At 39.3% G+C, this 21,287-nt stretch overlaps 1 protein-coding gene across 3 annotated transcripts in view; it reads left to right on the forward strand.

Annotated features, from left to right (window-relative positions):
• The window catches only part of ASCC1 (activating signal cointegrator 1 complex subunit 1), a 122,395-nt gene that overhangs the window by 36,936 nt on the left and 64,172 nt on the right, over positions 1–21,287 (forward strand). For all 3 annotated transcript variants that reach the window (XM_063102687.1, XM_063102688.1, XM_063102689.1), the window contains exon 6: positions 16,190–16,326. In XM_063102687.1, the coding sequence (XP_062958757.1) occupies positions 16,190–16,326 (137 nt within the window). The remainder of the gene's footprint in view (positions 1–16,189; positions 16,327–21,287) is intronic.

Below are 21,287 nucleotides of genomic sequence, written 5' to 3' on the forward strand. Positions count from 1 at the left end.
CACTTGAATTATGCAGGGAGAATAGTTCTCAGTAGATTGGGTTTTAGGTGAACACTTGCTTCAGGGTTGCTAGGATGCTCTTAAAAAGAAAAGGCATAGACATACATATTTATGTTTAATAGCTTTATTGAGGTATAGTTTACATACTGTAAAATTCACCTGTTTTAAGTGTACAATTCAATGATTTTTAGTAAATTTAGAGTTGTACAACCATTACCACAATCTGATCTTAGAATGTTTTCATCACCCTAAAAAGATCCCTTGTGCCTGTTTGCAGTCATACCCTCATCCAGGCAGTCATTTTGTTTTTGTAGGTACATCTTTTCTGGACATTTTATATAAATTGAATCATATAATACATAGAGTATTATTACGTCTGGCTTTTTTTTACTTAGCATAATTTTTTGAGTTTTATCTATATTGTTGCACATATTAATAGTTTATTACTATGTATTGCTGAGTAGTGTTCCATTACATGGCTCCACTACATTTTTTTAATCCATTCACTAGTTGATGGACATTTGGATTATTTCTACTTTTTGGCTATTATAAATAATACTGTTGTGAAATTCACTTAGAAGTCTTTCTGTGGACCTTTGTTTTCATTTCACTGGGTAGAGCCCTAGGAGTAAAGTGGCAGGATTGCATTGTAAACTTATGTTTAACAGTTTCCGTAACTGCCAACTGTTTTCCAAGGCTGCCGTAGCATTTTACATGTACATTTTACAAAGTGGCTCCTCAGGGTATTAGCAGTCCAGTTTCTCCATATCCCCACTAACGCTTGATATTGTTTATCTTTTTGATTATAGTCATTCTGGTGGGTGTGAAGTGATACGTCATTTTGGTTTTGATTTGCATTTCCTTAATGACTAATAATATTGAACATCTTTTCACAGGTTTACTAGCCGTTTGTAAATCTCCTTTGGTGAAATGTATTCAAATCTTTTGCTCATTTTAGAATTGAATTGTATGTTTTTTATTATTGAATTTTAAGAATTTTTAATGTATTTGTCAGGCATAAGAGAACAGATATTTTTCTCTGTGGCTTGTCTTTTCATTTTCTCTCTCTTTCTCTTCCTTCTTCCCTCCCTTCCTCTCCCACTTATGAGTGAGGACGTGCGATATTTCTCTTTCTGTGCCTGGCTTATTTCACTTAACATAATTTTCTTTAAGTCATCCATGTTGCAGTGAATGGCAGAATTTCATTCTTTTTTATGGCTGAGTATATATATATACCACATTTTCCTTATCCATTTGTCTGTCAGTGGGCATTTAAGTTGGTTCCAACTCTTGGCTATTGTAAATAGAGCTGCGATAAACATGGGAGTGCAGGTATCTCTTCAACATGATGACTTCCATTCCTTTGGAAATATACCCAGTAGTGGGATTGCTGGATTGTGTGGTAGTTCCATCTGTAGTTGTCTAAGAAACCTCCATACCGTTTTCCATAATGGCTGCACCACTTTACAGCCCCACCAACAGTGTAAGAGGGTGCCCCTTGCTCTGCATCCTCGTCACATTTGTTATTCTCTGTCTTTTTGATAATAGCCAGTCTAACTGGGGTGAGATGATATCTCAGTGTTTGATTTGCATTTCCCTGATGCTAAGTGATGTTGAGCATGTTTTCATGTATCTCTTGGCCATTTGTACATCTTCCTTTGAGAAATGCCTGTTCAGCTCCTTTGCCCATTTTTTAATCTGGTTACTTGTTTTTGTAACTTTGTAACTTTGTATTGGTCTACTAACCTTTTTTTGCCCCCCTTTACCATTCCCTTTCCCTTCTTCTATTACTTTCTTTCTCTCCTTTTAGTTTGTTTTTCTTACTTGACCCATGGTAATTGTATGTATTTATGGAGTACAGTATGATATTTGGGTACATTCATAACTGTGTACAATGATCATATCAGGGTGCTTAGTATATCCATCACCTCAAACATTTGTCATTTCTTTGTGTTAGGAACATTCAACACCATCCTAACTAGCTGTTCAAAGATACTCAGTACATTGTTGTTAACTAGTCTCCCTATATTTCTGTAAAACACTAGATCTTACTCTTCCTATCTCTCAACTATTTTGTATCCAGTGACTACCCTCTCTCCATCCTCCCCTTCCCCTTCCCCTCACCAGTGTCTAGTAACCACTATTCTAGTCTCTACTTCTATGAGATCAACTTTTTCAGCTTCCACATATGAGTAAGAACATGTGGTATTTCTCTCTCTGTGCCTGGCTTATTTCACTTAACATAATATCCTTCAAGCTCATTCATGTTGCTGCAAATGGCATAATTTCATTCTTTTTTTATGGCTGAGTAGTATTCCATTGTGTATGTATACCGCATTTTCTTTATCCAATTCTCCATTGAAGGACATTCAGATTGGTTCCTTCTCTTGGCTATTGTGAATAGATCCACAAATAAACATGGGAATGCAGATATTCCTTCAACATAACTGATTTCCGTGCCTTTGGATATACACTCAGTAGTGGGATTGCTGGATCATGTGGTAGTTCTATCTCTCTGTAGTTGTTTGAGAAATCTTCATACTGTTTTCCATAATGGCTGTACTAATTTACATTCCCACCAACAGTGTATAAGAGTTTCCCATTCTCTGCGTCCTCACCAGCATTTGTTATTTTCTGTCTTTTTGATAATAGCCATTCTAACTGGAGTCAGATGATATCTTATTGCGGTTTTGATTTGCATTTCTCTGATGATTAGTGATATTGAGCATTTTTTCATATACCTCTTGACCATTTGTATGTCTTCTTTCAAGAAATGTCTATTCAGTTCCTTTGCCCATTTTTAAATCAGATTATTTGGTTTTTTACTATTGAGTTGTTTGAGTTCTTTTTGTATTCTGGGTATTGATCTCTTGTCAGATGCATAATTTGCAAATATTTTCTCCCATTCTGCAGGTTGTCTTTTTTCTCTGATTGTTTCCCTTGCTGTGTGGAAGCTTTGTAGTTTGACATAATCCTATTTGTTAATTTTTGCTTTTGTTCACTGTGCTTTAAAGTCTTATCCATAAAATTTTTTGTCCAGGCCTATTTCCAGAAGTGATTCCCCTGTTTTCTTCTTGAAGTTTTATAGTTTCTGTTCTTACATTTAAGTCTTTAATCCATTTTGAGTTGATTTTGGTATACTGTGAGAGAGAGGGGTCTAGGTTAATTTTTCTGCATACAGATCTCCAATTTCCCAGTGCCATTTATTGAAGAGACTGTCCTTTCCCCTTGGTATGTTCTCGGCGCCTATGTCAAAAATCAATTGGCTGTAGGTGCGTGGATTTATTTCTGAATTCTCTGTTCTGTTCCATTGGTCTATGCATCTTTTTTTTGTGCCAGTATCATACTATTTTGAATACTATAGCTTTGCAGTATATTTTGATGTCAGGGAATGTGATACCCCCCACTTTGTTCTTTTCACTCAGGATTGATTTGACCACTCAAGGTCTCTTGTGGTTCCATATAAAGTTTTGAACTGTTTTTTTCTATATCTGTGAAGTGTGTCATTGATAGTTTGATGGGGATTGCATTGAATATGTAGATCGCTTTGGATAGTATGGCCATTTTGGTGATATTGATTCTTAAAAATCCATGAACATGGGGTATCTTTCCATTTTTTTGTGTCTTCCTTAACTTCTTTAATCAATGTTTTATAGTTTTCATTGCAGATATCTTTCACCTCCTTCGTTAAATTTTTTCCTAGGTATTTTATTTTATTTTTGTTGCTATTGTAAATGGAATAGATTTCTTGATTTTTTTTTTCCCCTGCAAGTTTGTTGTTGGTGTATAGAAATGCTACTGACTTTTGTATGCTGATTTTGTATCCTGCAACCTTACTGAATTTGTTTATCAGGTCTAGGATTTTTTTTTTATAGAGTCTTTAGGTTTCTGTCTATATAAAATTATGTCATCTGCAAACAGGGATCATATGAATTTTAGGATTTTTTTTCTATTTCTGTTAAGAATGTTATTGGTATTTTGATAGGGATTACATAAAATCTGTAGATTGCTTTGGGTAGTATGGTCCTTTTAACAATATTAATTATTCCAATCCATGAACAACAGGTTTCCTTCCATTTGTTTGTGTCTTTAATTTCTTTCATCAATGTTTTATAGGTTTCAGTGTAGAGATATTTCACTTCCCTGGTTAAGTTTATTCCTAGGTATCTTATTTTTTTTGTTGTTATTGAAAATGGAATTGTGGGCTGGCCCATGGCTCACTTGGGAGAGTGTGGTACTGATAACACCAAGGCCACAGGTTCAGATCCCTATATAGGATGGGCGATGCGCTCACTGGCTGAGCGTGGTGTGGACCACACCGTGCCTAGGGTTGCACTCCCTTACTGGTCAAAAAAACAAAAGGAATATAGAAACACTACTGAGTTTGGTATGTTGATTTTGTATCCTGCAACTTCAGTCAATTCATTTATTAGTTCTAACAGATTTTTGGTGGAGTATTTAGGGTTTTCTATGATAAAGATCATGTCACCTTAAAAAAGGGCAGTTTGACTTCTTCCTTTACAATTTAGATGCCTTTTATTTCTTCTCTTGCCTAATTGCTCTGGCTAGGACTTCCAGTTCTATGTTGAATAGGAAGGTGAAAGTGGGCATCCTTGTCTTGCTCCTGATCTTAGAGGAAGTCTTTTTATTTTTTTTGGCAGCTGACTGGTACGGGGATCCAGACCCATGACCTTGACATTAGCAGCACCATGCTCTCCCTATCTTAGAGGAAACCATAATGATGTCTTTTGAAGCATAAGTTTTTGATTTATCCATTTTTTTCTTTTATAGATCATGCTTTTGATGTCATATCTAAGAAAAGGCAGATATTAAAACCTCTTTTGTTTTCATAGAATTATGATATTTGCTTTATTATCTGGACTAATTTAATGATTAGACCCATTTATTGTGTGAGCTTTGTTGAAATGCATAATGACTTGCCTCTGGGTGATGGTGCTATTGTTCCATCTTCCTTTGGGCAACTGTTACTAGGGAGGCTATGTAATATTGATCAAAAGTGCAGGTTTTGGGGCCTGACTGCCTGGGTTTGAATTTTAACTTCATCTCTTCCTAGCAATGTTACTGTGGGAAAGTGGCTTAATTTCTCAGTGCCTCAGCTTTCTCATCTGTAAATTGTGGATGGTAACAGTACTCTCATGGGGTGTTTGTCTACAAAGTGCATAGAAAATGCCTGGAACAGAGTAAGGGCTCAACAAATATTAGCTGTTATTACTAGGGGAACAATTCTCAACTGTTTTGGGATGAGGTTGTGCATATTGGAATCATTTGGGGAGCTGTGCGTGCCTTTTCTAAAGTGACAGGTTGTGGGATGGGTTAGAACAGCTGGGGTAAGCCTTGTGATAAGCCTTGCATTCAGCCTTCTGTGACACATTTAAAGCTGATTGTTTCTTAAAATAATTTTCATTAAAGGAGGCAGTTTGGGTTGATGTGCGGAATCACAGAATTATCAGATGTAAAAATAGCTCAAGCTCCGTTAACACTTAGAGAACAAATAATCTATTAACTACTGTTGCCAAGGCAAAAATTAGGCAGTAAATCTTAGGCAAACCAAGAACAGGATATAAGCTACCTGCGTTTGATAAATACATTTTTCTGCCTTTGGGGTGTTTTATTAGGCCAGGGATCTAATTATGGGATAAGAACTTTCAATTCAAAGATAGAATTATTGTTTCACTCATGTTAAAAGAGTCTCAACTTTAAAAAATTTTTCATTTGCAAAATGAGATTAATGAAATTTGAGGCCTACTTACCTTTAAAAGGGATTTATGATTGGCGTAGTTTCAAGAATATATAAAGAATTCTTAAACTCAACAATGAAAAGAAAATTTAAAAATGGACAAAAGATTTGAACATACGTTTCTCCAAAGAAGATGTACAAATGTCCAACAAGCGCACGAAAAGATGTTCAACATCTTTGGTCATTAGGGAAACGCAAATCAAAACCAAAGTTCAGTGCCACTTCACATCCACTAGGATGCTATAATAAAAAACAAACAAAAGGAAAGCAGTGTCGGTAAAGATGTGGAGAAACAGGAACCTTCATACATTGCTTTATACATTCAGCCAGTGTGGAAAATGGCCTGATGGTTCCTCAAAAGTTAAGCATAAAATTACCATGTGTCCACTCCTGGGTATATACCCAAAAGAATTGAAAACATATGTCAACATAGAACCTTGTACATGAAGTTTATAGCAGCATTATTCATAATAGCCAAAAGGTGGAAACAACGCAGATGTCTACGAATAGATGAATTTATTGACAAATTGTGATATATACACACAGTAGATTATTATTCAGACCTAAGAAGGAATGACATACTGATGCATGCTACAACTTGGATGAACCTCAAAAACATTATGCTAAGTGAATGAAGCTAGTCACAAAGATCATATATTGTATGATTCCTTTTATATGATATATCCAAAATAGGCAAATCCAAAGAGACAGAAAGCAAATAGGAGGTTACCAAGGGATTTGGGATCGGAAATGGGGAGTGATTATTTAATGGATTTATGTGGTGTTTTTATGAAAAAGTTTTGAAAGTAAAGAAAGCTGTTGGTTGCACAACATTGTGAAAACACTGAATAGCACTGGATTGTAAACTTTAAAATGGTTAATTATGTGTTAAGTGAATTTCACTTAAATTTTTTTTAAAAAAGGATTCATGGGGTATATTTACCTTTTGTGCTTTCCAGAGGCAAAAGTTTTAAAGTACGAGGAATTATGATGCTGGAAAAGGATGACCATATTTAATGTGGCAACTCTAGTGTCTGGATATCTCTCCAAATTAATTTTTCACTCATCTCTTTGCTCAGAAGAATTTATTCTTAACACAAAGTATTTTACCTGGAATATCCTGTAGTATCCACTAAGACAGGAAGAGGTCTGTGTTTTTTATAAAGGGTATGTTATTCTTCGGGGAAGCCCACGAGGGGCCCAGTTGCTCTGGAATTAACAAAGCTAAATAAGGAACAAAAGATATTCCTAGATCCTGCATTTTAGGTGGCATTCCGTTTTTCCTGGGCCATATCATTCTGTCAGGCTACCATTTCCTTTTTTTTTCTTTTAAAAAATTTTTGTTTTTTCCTTTCAAAAAAATTTTTTTTATTGAGGTGCAATTCATATAAAATTAATGATTTTAAAGTGAACTATTCAGAGGCATTTAGAACATGACAGTATTGTGTAAATACCAGCTCTGTATTGGTCCATAACATTTTTATCACCCCAAAAGGAAATCCTGTACCCATTAAGCAGTTGCTCTCCTGTCACCCCTTTCCCTAGCCCCTGGCAACCACCAGTTTGTGTTCTATCTCTATGGATAACCTGTTCTAGAAGTATCATGTAAATGGAGTCATACAACATATGACCTTTCATGTTTGACTTCTTTCACTTAGCATAATGTTTTCAAGGTTCATCTATGTTGTAGCATGTATCAAAATCTCACCCCTTTTTATGGCTTTATAATATTCCACTGTGTGTATGTACCACAATTTGTTTATTCATTTGTCTGTTGATGGACATTTGAGTTATTTCCACTTTTTGGCTATTGTGAATAGTGCTTCTGAGAGCATGTGTAAACGTGTTTGTTTGAGTCCATTTAAAAATTATTTTGGGCATGTACCTAGAAGTAGAATTGCTGGGTCATATGGTAGTTCTATTTTGAACTTTTTTTTGGCAGCTGGCCACTACGGGGACCTGAACCTTTGACCTTGGTGTTATAACACGGTGCTCTAACCAACTGAACTAACCAGCCAGACTCTATGTTTAACTTTTCAAGGAACTGTCAAACTGTTTTTCACAGTGGCTGAATCCTTTTACCTTCCTAACAGCAATGTGTATGAGGGTTCCAATTTCTGCACATCCTTGCCAGCACTTATTTTCTGTTATTTTGATTAAAGCTATCTTAGTGGGTATGAAATGGTACCTCACTGTGGTTTTGATTTGCATTTCTCTAAATCACTAATGATGTTGAGCATCTTCATGTGATTGTTAGCTATTTGGACAGTCATGTGTCCCATAACGATGGGGATATGTTTTGAGAAATATGTCAGTAGACAATTACATCATTGTGCGAACATCATAGAGTGTACTTACACAAGCTTAGATGGCATAGTCTACCACACACCTAGGCTATCTGGTATAGCCTGTTGCTCCTAGGCTACAAACCTGTACAGCGTGTTACCGTACTGGCAATTGTAACACAATGGTAAGTATTTGCATATCAAAACATAACTAAACATAGAAAGGGTACAGTAAAAATACAGTATATAAAAGACAAAAAATGGTACACCTGTATAGGACACTTACCATGAATGGAGCTTGCAGGACTGGAAGCTGCTCTGGGTGAGTCAGTGAGTGAGAAGTGAGTAAATGTGAAGGCCTAGGACATACCTGTACGTTACTGTAGACTTTATAAACACTGTACATTTAGGCTACACTAAATGTATAAAAAAGTAACTGTGCTATAAAGTTATGATGGTTATGTCACTAGGCAATAGGGTTTTGTATCTCCATTATAATCTTATGGGACCATCATTGTATACACAGTTTTTGGTTGACCAAAATGTTAGGTGGTGCATTACCGTATCTCATCTTTGGAGAAATGTCTATTCAAGTCCTTTTTTCCATTTTTAAAATTAGGCTGTTTGTCCTTTTGTTGTTGAGTTGTAAGAGTGTTTTATATATTCTTGACACTAGGCCCTTATCCAGATAACTTATTTGCACATATTTCTCCCATTCTGTATGTTGTCTTTTCACATTCTTCATAGTGTCCTTTGATGCACAGAAGTTTTTAATTTTTTTTTTTAGTTTATTTATTTATTTTTTTTTAAATTTTATTTTGTCGATATACATTGTAGCTGATTATTGCTCCCCATCACCAAAACTTCCCTCCCTTCTCCCTCCCCCCATCCCCCCCAACAATGTCCTTTCTGTTTGCTTGTCGTATCAACTTCAAATAATTGTGGTTGTTATATCTTCTCCCCCCCCCCGTTTTTGTGTCTGTGTGTGTGTGAATTTATATATTAATTTTTAGCTCCCACCAATAAGTGAGAACATGAGGTATTTCTCTTTCTGTGCCTGAATTGTTTCACTTAATATAATTCTCTCAAGGTCCATCCATGTTGTTGCAAATGGCAGTATTTCATTCGTTTTTATAGCTGAGTAGTATTCCATTGTGTAGATGTACCACATTTTCCGTATCCACTCATCTGATGATGGGCATTTGGCCTGGTTCCAACTCTTGGCTATTGTAAAGAGTGCTGCGATAAACATTGGGGAACAGGTATACCTTCGACTTGATGATTTCCATTCCTCTGGGTATATTCCCAACAGTGGGATGGCTGGGTCGTATGGTAGATCTATCTGCAATTGTTTGAGGAACCTCCATACCATTATCCATAGAGGCTGCACCATTTTGCAGTCCCACCAACAATGTATGAGAGTTCCTTTTTCTCCGCAGCCTCGCCAGCATTTATCGTTCATAGTCTTTTGGATTTTAGCCATCCTAACTGGGGTTAGATGGTATCTCAGTGTGGTTTTGATTTGCATTTCCCGGATGCTGAGTGATGTTGAGCATTTTTTCATATGTCTGTTGGCCATTTGTATATCTTCCTTAGAGAAATGCCTACTTAGCTCTTTTGCCCATTTTTTAATTGGGTTGCTTGTTTTCTTCTTGTAAAGTTGTTTGAGTTCCTTATATATTCTGGATATTAATCCTTTGTCAGATGTATATTTTGCAAATATTTTCTCCCACTCTGTTGGTTGTCTATTAACTCTTTTAATTGTTTCTTTTGCTGTGCAGAATCTTTTTAGTTTGATATAATCCCATTTGTTTATTTTTCCTTTGGTTGCCCGTGCTTTTGGGGTCGTATTCATGAAGTCTGTGCCCAGTCCTATTTCCTGAAGTGTTTCTCCTATGTTTTCTTTAAGAAGTTTTATTGTCTCAGGGTGTATATTTAAATCCTTAATCCATTTTGAGTTGATTTTAGTATACGGTGAGAGGTATGGATCTAGTTTCATTCTCCTGCATATGGATATCCAGTTATCCCAGCACCATTTGCTGAAGAGGCAGTCCCTTCCCCAGTGAATAGGCTTGGTGCCTTTGTCAAAGATCAGATGGCAGTAAGTGTGTGGGTTGATTTCTGGATTCTCTATTCTATTCCATTGGTCAGTGTGTCTGTTTTTATGCCAGTACCATACTGTTTTGGTTATTATAGCTTTGTAGTATAGCTTAAAGTCAGGTAGTGTTATGCCTCCAACTTTATTTTTTTTGCTGAGCATTGCTTTGGCTATGCGTGGTCTTTTATTGTTCCATATAAATGTCTGGATAGTTTTTTCCATTTCTGAGAAAAATGTCTTTGGAATTTTGATGGGGATTGCATTGAATTTGTATATCACTTTGGGTAGTATGGACATTTTCACTATGTTGATTCTTCAAGTCCAAGAGCATGGAATATCTTTCCATCTTCTTGTATCCTCTCTAATTTCTCTCAGCAGTGGTTTGTAGTTCTCATTATAGAGATTTTTCATATCCTTGGTTAACTCAATTCCTAAGTATTTTATTTTTTTGGTGGCTATTGTAAATGGGCAGGCTTTCTTGATTTCTCTTTCTGCATGTTCACTATTGGAGAAGAGAAATGCTACTGATTTTTGTGTGTTGATTTTGTATCCTGCTACTGTGCTGAAATCATTTATCAATTCCAACAGTATTTTTGTAGAGGTTTTAGGCTGTTCGATATATAGGATCATGTCATCTGCAAACAGGGACAGTTTGACTTCATCTTTTCCAATCTGGATGCCCTTTATTTCCTTCTCTTCTCTGATTGCTCTGGCTAGTACTTCCAACACTATGTTGAATAGGAGTGGTGAGAGTGGCCATCCTTGTCTAGTTCCTGTTCTTAAAGGAAAAGCTTTCAGCTTTTCCCCATTCAGGATGATATTGGCAGTGGGTTTGGTATATATGGCTTTAATTATGTTGAGATACTTTCCCTCTATACCTAACTTATAGAGGGTCTTTGTCAAGAATGAGTGCTGAACTTTATCAAATGCTTTTTCAGCATCTATAGAGATGATCATATGGTCCTTGTGTTTGAGTTTATTAATATGGTGTATCACATTTATTGATTTGCGTATGTTGAACCAACCTTGCATCCCTGGGATGAATCCCACTTGATCGTGATGAATAATTTTTCGTATGTGTTGCTGTATTCTGTTTGCTAGTATTTTAGTGAGGATTTTTGCATCTATATTCATCAAGGATATCAGCCTGTAGTTTTCTTTTTTGGTTATATCTTTACCTGGTTTTGGTATCAGGATGATGTTTGCTTCATAGAATGAGTTTGGGAGATTTGCGTCCGTTTCAATCTTTTGGAATAGTTTGTAAAGAATCGGTGTCAATTCCTCTTTGAATGTTTGGTAAAATTCTGCTGTGAATCCATCTGGTCCTGGGCTTTTCTTTGTTGGGAGCCTTCTGATAACAGCTTCAATCTCCTTTATTGTTATTGGTCTGTTCAAATTTTCTACGTCTTCACGGTTCAGTTTTGGGAGCTTGTGTGTGTCCAGAAATTTATCCATTTCCTCCAGATTTTCAAATTTGTTGGCGTATAGTTGTTTATTGTAGTCTCGAATGATTCCTTATATTTCAGATGAATCAGTTGTAATATCGCCTTTTTCATTTCTAATTTTTGTTATTTGAGTCTTCTCTTTTCTTTTTTTTGTTAGCCATGCTAATGGTTTGTCAATTTTATTTATCTTTTCAAAAAACCAACTTTTTGATTCGTTGATCTTTTGAATTGTTTTTTGGTTTTCAATTTCATTCAGTTCTGCTCTGATCTTAATGATTTCTTTCCATCTGCTAACTTTAGGTTTGGATTGTTCTTGTTTTTGTAGTTCTTTAAGGTGAAGTGTTAGGTTGTTCACTTGCCATCTTTCTATTCTTCTGAAGTGAGCATTTAATGCAATAAATTTTCCCCTCAATACTGCTTTTGCAGTATCCCACAGGTTTTGGTACGATGTATCATTGTTTTCATTAGTTTCAAGAAATTTTTTGATTTCCTGCTTGATTTCTTCTTGGACCCATATGTCATTAAGTAGAATGCTGTTTAATTTCCATGTGTTTGTATAGTTTCCAGAGTTTCGCTTGTTATTAATTTCTAGTTTTAATCCATTGTGGTCTGAGAAGATACATGGGATAATTCCAATTTTTTTGAATTTATTGAGACTTGATTTGTGACCTAATATGTGATCTATCCTGGAGAATGATCCATGTGCTGATGAGAAGAATGAATATTCTGAGATGGTTGGGTGGAATGTTCTGTAGATATCTGCCAATTCCAATTGGTCTAGAGTCTTGTTTAGATCTTGTGTTTCTCTACTGATTCTTTGCCTAGATGATCTGTCTAATATTGACAGTGGGGTGTTCAGGTCCCCTGCTATTATGGTATTAGTGTCTATTTCCTTCTTTAGGTCTAATAGCGTTTGTTTTATAAATCTGGCTGCTCCAACATTGGGTGCGTACATATTTATGATTGTTATGTCTTCTTGATGGGTCAGTCCTTTTATCATTAAGTAGTGTCCCTCATTGTCTCTTTTTATGGTTTTTAGTTTAAAGTCTATTTTGTCAGATATAAGAATAGCTACTCCAGCTCGTTTTTCTTTTCTGTTTGCATGGTAAATCTTTTTCCATCCTTTCACTCTTAGTCTGTGTGAATCTTTATGGGTGAGGTGGGTCTCTTGTAGGCAGCATATAGTTGGGTCCTGCTTTTTGATCCAGTCAGCCAGTCTGTGTCTTTTAATTGGGGAATTTAAGCCTTTTACATTAAGAGTTGTTATTGAAAGGTGTTGATTTATTCCTAGCATTTTATTGGTTGTTTGGTTGTCTTAGGTGTCTTTTGTTCCTTGCTTTCTGATTTACTGTTTGGTTTCTGTGTTTGTTGGTTCCTTAGGTTGTAGATAGTGTTTTTGTTAGCTTGTTTTCTCTTCATGAATGCCATTTTTATCGTACTAGCGGGTTTAGATTTTTCTTGGGTTTTTATGGCAGTGGTAGTTATTTTTCAGGAACCAAACCCAGTACTCCCTTGAGGATTTCTTGTAAGGGTGGTCGTGTGGTAGTGAACTCCCGCAGTTTTTGTTTGTCTGAGAAATATACTATTTGCCCCTCATTTTGGAAGGATAGCCTTGCAGGGTAGAGTATTCTTGGCTGACAATCTTTGTCTTTTCGTATTTTTTTTTTTTTTTTTGTCTTTTTTTTTTTTTTGTGACCGGCACTCAGCCAGTGAGTGCACCGGTCATTCTTATGTAGGATCCGAACCCGTGGCGGGAGCATCGCCGCGCTCCCAGCGCAGCACTCTACCGAGTGTGCCACGGGCTCGGCCCTGTCTTTTAGTATTTTGAAAATATCATCCCATTCCTTTCTAGCTTTTAGGGTTTGTGATGAAAAGTCTGATGTTAACCTGATTGGGGCTCCCTTATAGGTGATTTGACGCTTCTCTCTTGCAGCTTTTAAGATTCTCTCTTTGTCTCTGAGTTTTGCCAATTTGACTATAACATGTCTTGGAGAAGGCCTTTTTGGGTTGAATACGTTTGGAGATCGTTGAGCTTCCTGGATCTGAAGATCTGTGTTTTTTCCTTTACCTGGGAAGTTTTCTGCCACTATTTTGTTGAATATGTTTTCAATGGAATCTCCATTTTCCTCCCCTTCTGGAATACCCATGACTCGGATATTTGAGTGCTTGAGGTTGTCTGATCTCTCTCTCAGATTTTCTTCCATATCCTTGATTCTTTTTTCTTTCTTTTTGTCTGCTTGTGTTATTTCAAACAGTCCATCTTCAAGTTCAGAGGTTCTCTCTTCAACTTCGACAAGCCTGGTGGTTAAACTCTCCGTTGTGTTTTTTATTTCGCTGAATAACTTCTTCAGTTCAGCAAGTTCTGCTACATTTTTTTTCAGGACATTGATTTCCTTGTACATTTCCTCTTTCAGATCCTGTATACTTTTCCTCATTTCATCATGATGTCTAGCTGAGTTTTCTTGTATCTCATTCAGTTTCCTTAGAATTATCACTTGAAATTCCTTGTCAGTTATTTCAAGGGCTTCTTGTTCTGTAGGATCTAGAGTTTGAGATTTATTAACTTTTGGTGGTGTACTTTCTTGATTTTTTGTATTTCTGGTATCTTTTTTTTGGTGTTTATTCATTGTGGCTGGGGGTTTCACAGTCCACCGGTTTGAGACTAATGACTAACTAGGATGTTGCTGTGGTTGCCAATTTGGTATGGCTCCCTCCGTGACTGCTCAGTTGGCCTCTAGTGCCTTGTGTGTGTGGTTGCCTTGGGTCTTGGGCTTCTCCGGGGAGCCACCTTTCTGGTCAGCTTGGACTTTGCTGGGCTGGTGGATCACGTACCACAGGGTGTGTGATCTCTGTTGAGCTTTCACTCTCTGTGCAGGACTTCTCCCCGTTCCGTGTGCTCTGGCCCAGGCTGTTAGATCGTGCATTGGCGACCCCACCAGATGTGTGGTTTCTGTTGAGTCTCCGCCTCCCTGGCCGCACGTCTCCCCCCTCTGTGCGCACTGTGCTGGGCTGGGGCGTGTCTTCTGCACCCCTCGTCTATCAGCTGGGCCTTCAAGACCCTGCTCGGCACCGCCTCGCCCAGGAAGTCTACCAGGTTTCTGCTAGGCACAGACGACCGGTCTCTCTGGGTGCCTTTGTAGCACTGTGTAGATCTTTCTCGGGACTTGTTCACCTTTGTATCCCCCCGGTATAAACCGAGTCTAGCACCCGCCTGCAGCCTGCTCTCCGGCAGGTTCAAGCGGACCTGGGAACTCTCCTACCACACTATTCCCAACCAGAAATTCGTTAGGCTTTTTTCCAAACCGGTGGCCGCAGAGATGGTATCTGCCTCCCAGTAACAGGAAGTTTACCGGGGGCCGGAGTCCAGGGTGTGGTGGAGTGACAGTCGGCCCGCCCGTACTTCCTTGCTCTCCCGACACTGGCCGGGGACGCCCCACGCCACCAGCCCCGCCAGAGAACCGCGGAGGGAGTGGGAGAGGAGGCCGGCCCGCAGGCTCCGGAAAGCCCCGCGCTGGGCCAAGCAAGTGGGAAGGTTCAGTGATGGCCGAGCAGGGCGGAGCTGCCCGCACCTGGGAAAATGGAGGCAGCACCGGGGCGGTGAGTGGCCTGGTGGTGCAGGCGGGAGCCGGGCGGGCATCCGCCCCCCCGAACAGAACTGGGCCAAGGGTCACTCACAAGGTTGTGCCAGGTCGGGTGCTCGCTCTCTGTCTCTGGTTTGTCGCCTTTCGTGTTCTCGGCCGCTGCCGCCTCCGGCTGTTCAGTCGCGGCGCGGCTCGGGCGCTCCCAGGAATCTTCTTTAATGCCGGCCTGAAACCTCGAATCCTGAATAGAGCAGCTGGCCGCCTTCAGCGCGGCCCCGGCCTCCGGGATCCTGGCTGCATCCCCAGCAGCCCTGGCGCCGTGTTCCCTGTTTCGAGACTCGCTTTTGCAGCTAAGAAACAGTTCTTTTCCTGCTCCACACTTCAAAGCTGTTGCCTGTAAATGAGGCAGCCTCTCCTGCCGTGGGCAAAGTGGCGTTCAGCCCCCACGACCGGCCAGCAGCAGCAGTCCTCCCTTAAGAGATGGCGAGAGGAAGGTCCACAAGTTTCCCGGCTGCCTGAGGCCCAGTGGCCGCCTTTTCCACCTCAGCTACTCTGCACCAGCCGCCGCAGCCACCGCAGCCACCGCCATCTTGAAAACCCCTCAGAAGTTTTTAATTTTGATGAAGTCCAGTTTATCTGTTTTTTCTTTAGTTGTCATTGCTTTTTTGGGGTTCATGTCTTAAGAAACCATCGTCAAATCGAAGGGCATGAAGATTTAATCCTGTTTTTCTTCCAAGAGTTTATGGTTTTAGCTTTTATGTTTAGGTCACTGATCCATTTTGAGTTAATTTTTATATATACAATAGTATGAGGTAAAGGTCCACCTTCATTCTTTGGCATGAGGATATTCAGTTGTCCCAGCATCATTTGCTGAAGAGACTGTTTTTTCCCTGTAGAATGGTCTTGGCACCTTGTGAAAATCAATTGGCCATACGTGTATGAGTTTATTTCTGGAGTCTCAATTCTGTTCTTGTTATTTGCTTTTGTATGAGCTGAATTTGTTTTTCTCCCTTTGTTAACAGGATCGTGGAGTTGATAGCAGCATTTTCCAGAATCCCAAAAAGCTTCACCTAACTATTGGAATGTTGGTACTTTTGAGTGAGCAAGAAATCCAACAGACATGTGAGATGCTACAGCAGTGTAAAGAAGAATTCATTAAGTGAGTAATCCTCAGAAATGGGGATGGGTGGTCAACCTGGGTTGGCTTCTTTTTGGTATCACAAACTTGTTTTTGGACTAGGGAGCTAAATGACATGGGAACAAGTTTTGTTGACTCACCCATTTGTAACACGTAACATTGGACCATTGTCTGAAAAGTTTAAAATGGTTTTAAAGCATATATTTACAGTTTTTTCTTTTTGCTGGCCAGTACAGGGATTAAACAAACCTGGGACATTAGGGTTATCAGCACCATGCTCTAACCAACTGAGCTAACCAGCCAGCTCCTATTTACAAACTTTTAAGGAAAGGCTCTACCTTAAATTATACTAGTTCAGTAGGCAAATTGTGTTCTTAAACAGGATATCCCATTATTTTCTCTTGTAGGAAATTCTCCTCATTATCTATCAGAGAGTATAGGCAATTGTATTAGTTTTCTATGCTGCTGTAACACTTTACTACAAGCTTCATGGCTTAAAATAACACAAATTTATTATCTTACAGTTGTGTGGGTCAGAAGACGGGTATGGGTGTCATTGGGCTGAGGTCAACGTGTCAGGGTTGTGATCCTTTCTGGAGGCTCTAGGGGAAAATCCATTTCCTTGCCTTTGAAGTCCGGCTTCTAGAGGCTGCCCACATTCTTTGGCTAGTGGTCCCTTTCCTCCACCTTCAATTCTAGTAGCATTGCATCTCCCTGGCTATTCTGTTGTCATATCTTTCTCTGTGGCCACAGCAGGGACAGGTTCTCTCTTGTTCAGGACTGTGTGATTTGATTGAGCCCACCCAGATAATCCAGGCTGATCTCCCCATATCAAGTTCCTTAACCTTAATGGCATCTGCAGAAAGTCTCTTTGCCACAGAAGAGCATATTTACAAATTCCAGAGAGTAAGATGTGGGGGGCCATTATTTGGGGGGGGTCGTTATTCTGCTTACCACAGTAATCAAGCATTATGGCATGATTCCCTAGGAAAGTCTTCATTGTATTTCAGCAACATTGACTTTCTCTTTATTTTTTTCAAAATACAGGTAATTTTAACTCAGTAAGGAAGGATATCAAAAACTGTCCAAGCAGTCTGTTTTTTTTTTTAACTTTATTTTAATTTTTTATTTTATTTTATTTTTATTTTGTCGATATACAATGTGGTTGATTATTGTGGCACATTACCAAAACCCCCCTCCCTCCTCCCTCTCCCCCCTCCCACCCAACAATGTCCTTTCTGTTTGCTTCTCACATCAACTTCAAGGAATTGTAGTTGTTATGTCTTCATTCCGCCCCCCCCCCCAGTTTTTTTTGTGTGTGTGTGTGAATTTATTTATTTATTTTTATCTCCCACCAATAAGTGAGAACATGTGGTATTTCTCTTTCTGTGCCTGACTTGTTTCACTTAATATAATTCTCTCAATGTCCATCCATGTTGTTGCAAATGGCAGTATTTCATTCGTTTTTATAGCTGAGTAGTATTCCATTGTGTAGATATACCACATTTTCCGTATCCACTCATCCAATGATGGACATTTGGGCTGGTTCCAACTCTTGGCTATTGTAAAGAGTGCTGCGATGAACATTGGGGAATAGGTATAACTTCGACTTGATGATTTCCATTCCTCTGGGTATATTCCCAGCAGTGGGATAACTGGGTCATACGGTAGCTCTATCTGTAATTGTTTGAGGAACCTCCATACCATTTTCCATAGAGGCTGCACCATTTTGCAGTCCCACCAACAATGTATGAGAGTTCCTTTTTCTCCAAAACCTTGCCAGCATTTATCGTTCATAGTCTTTTGGATTTTAGCCATCCTAACTGGGGTTAGATGGTATCTCAGTGTAGTTTTGATTTGCATTTCCTGGATACTGACTGATGTTGAGCATTTTTTCATATGTCTGTTGGCCATTTGTGTATCTTCCTTAGAGAAATGCCTACTTAGCTCTTTTGCCCATTTTTTAATTGGGTTGCTTGTTTTTTTCTTGTAAAGTTGTTTGAGTTCCTTGTATATTCTGGATATTAATCCTTTGTCAGACGTATATTTTGCAAATATTTTCTCCCACTCTCTTCGTTGTCTTTTAACTATGTTAATTGCTTCTTTTGCTATGCAGAAACTCTTTAGTTTGATATAATCCCATTTGTTTATTTTTCCTTTGGTTGCCTGTGCTTTTGGAGTCGTATTCATGAAGTCCAGTCCTATTTCCTGAAGTGTTTCTCCTATGTTTTCTTTAAGAAGTTTTATTGTTTCAGGGTGTATATTTAAATCCTTAATCCATTTTGAGTTGACTTTAGTGTATGGTGAAAGGTAAGGGTCTAGTTTCATTCTCCTGCATATTGATATCCAGTTATCCCAGCACCATTTACTAAAGAGGCAGTCTCTTCCCTAGTGTATAGGCTTGGTGCCTTTGTCAAAGATCAGATGGCTGTAAGTATGTGGGTTGATTTCCTGATTCTCTATTCTATTCCATTGATCAGTGTGTCTGTTTTTATGCCAGTACCATACTGTTTTGGTTATGATAGCTTTGTAGTATAGTTTAAAGTCAGGTAGTGTTATGCCTCCAGCTTTATTTATTTATTTTGTTGGTCATGATTGCATTGGCTATGCGTGGTCTTTTGTTATTCCATATAAACGTCTGGATATTTCCTTCTTTAGGTCTAATAGAGTTTGTTTTATAAATCTGGCTGCTCCAACATTGGGTGCGTACATATTTATGATTGTTATGTCTTCTTGATGGATCAGTCCTTTTATCATTACATAGTGTCCCTCATTGTCTCTTTTTATGGTTTTTAGTTTAAAATCTACTTTGTCAGATATAAGAATAGCTACTCCAGCTCGTTTTTCTTTTCTGTTTGCATGGTAAATCTTTTTCCATCCTTTCACTCTTAGTCTGTGTGAATCTTTATGGGTGAGGTGGGTCTCTTGAAGGCAGCGTATAGTTGGGTCCTCCTTTTTGATCCAGTCAGCCAGTCTGTGTCTTTTGATTGGGGAATTTAAGCCTTTTACATGAAGAGTTGTTATTGAAAAATGTTGATTAATTCCTAGCATTTTATTGATTGTTGTTTGGTTGTCTTAGGTGTCTTTTGTTCCTTGCTTTCTGATTTACTGTTTGGTTTCTGTGTTTGTTGGTTCCTTGGGTTGTATATAGCCTTTTTGTTTGTTTTCTCTTCATGAATGCCATTTTTATTATACTAGTGGGTTTAGATTTTTCTTGGGTTTTTATGGCAGTGGTTGTTATTTTTCAGGAACCAAACCCAGTACTTCCTTGAGGATTTCTTGTAAGGGTGGTCGTGTGGTGGTGAACTCCTGCAGTTTTTGTTTGTCTGAGAAATATACTATTTTCCCTTCATTTCGGAAGGATAGCCTTGCAGGGTAGAGTATTCTTGGCTGACAATCTCTGTCTTTTAGTATTTTGAATATATCATCCCATTCCTTTCTGGCTTTTAGGGTTTGTGATGAAAAGTCTGATGTTAGCCTGATTGGGGCTCCCTTATAGGTGATTTGACGCTTCTCTCTTGCAGCTTTTAAGATTCTCTCTTTGTCTCTGAGTTTTGCCAATTTGACTATAACATGTCTTGGAGAAGACCTTTTTGGGTTGAATACGTTTGGAGATCGTTGAGCTTCCTGGATCTGAAGATCTGTGTTTTTTCCTTTACCTGGGAAGTTTTCTGCCACTATTTTGTTGAATATGTTTTCAATGGAATCTCCATTTTCCTCCCCTTCTGGAATACCCATGACTTGGATATTTGAGCGCTTAAGGTTGTCTGATATCTCTCTCAGATTTTCTTCAATGCCTTTGATTCTTTTTTCTTTTTTTTGTCTGTTTGTGTTATTTCAAACAGCCCATCTTCAAGTTCAGAGGTTCTCTCTTCAACTTCTGCAAGCCTGCTGGTTAAACTCTCCGTTGTATTTTTTATTTCGCTGAATAACTTCTTCAGTTTGGCAAGTTCTGCTACATTTTTTTTCAGGGCATTGATTTCCTTGTACATTTCCTCTTCAGGTCCTGTATACTTTTCCTCATTTCATCATGATGTCTAGCTGAGTTTTCTTATATCTCATTCAGTTTCCTTAGAATTATCACTCAAAATTCCTTGTCAGTCATTTCAAGGGCTTCTTGTTCTATAGGATCTAGAGCTTGAGAGTTATTATCCTTTGGTGGTATACTTTCTTGATTTTTCGTATTTCTGGTATCTTTTCTTTAATGTTTATTCATTGTGGCAGAATGTTTCACAGTCCACAGGTTTGACACTATTGACTGACTAAGTAAGATGTTGCTGTGGTTGCCAATTTGGTATGGCTACCTCAGTGACTGCTCAGTTGGCCACTAGTGCCTTGCGTGTATGGTTGCCTTGGGTCTTGGGCCTCTCCGCGGAGCCACCTCTCTGGTCAGCTTGGACTCTGCTGGGCTGCTGGATCACGGGGCGGTACCGCAGGGTGTGTGGTCTCTGCTGAGCTTCCACCTCCCGTGCAGGACTTCTCCCTGTTCCGTGCGCTCTGGCCCAGGGTGCTGGGATGTGCCGAGGCACTGCAGAGCGTGTGGTCTCTGCAGAGCTTCCCCTTCCCCTGCAGGATGTCTCCCTGCTCTGTGCGCACTAGGCTGGGTTTGGGATGGAGCTGGCTGGCGGCAGTGAAGCGTACCTGCTGCTTGGTCGTGTGGCAACGGCTTCCCCTCAGGGTGTGTGGACTTTATTTCCCCTGGTGAACGTCTCTATGCTCTGTACGCATTGGGCTGAGCTGCTGGATCGCGCCGCAGCAGTGTGGTCCCCGTGGAGTTCCTGCCTCCCCTGCCAGACGTCTCCCTGCTCCGAGTTCACTAGGCCAGTCTGGGAATGGAGCCGGGTGTCTGCGGCGAAGCCTACCTGCTGGATCACGCAGTGGCGGCCCCACAGGGTGTGTGGTTTCTGCGGAGCCTCTGCCTCCCTTGCCGGATGTCTCCCCACCCTGTGCGGACTGGGATGGGCTGGGAATGGAGCCGGGTG

The sequence above is a fragment of the Cynocephalus volans genome, chromosome 7 (genome assembly GCF_027409185.1).
Source record: "Cynocephalus volans isolate mCynVol1 chromosome 7, mCynVol1.pri, whole genome shotgun sequence".
Classification (NCBI taxonomy): Eukaryota; Metazoa; Chordata; class Mammalia; order Dermoptera; family Cynocephalidae; genus Cynocephalus; species Cynocephalus volans.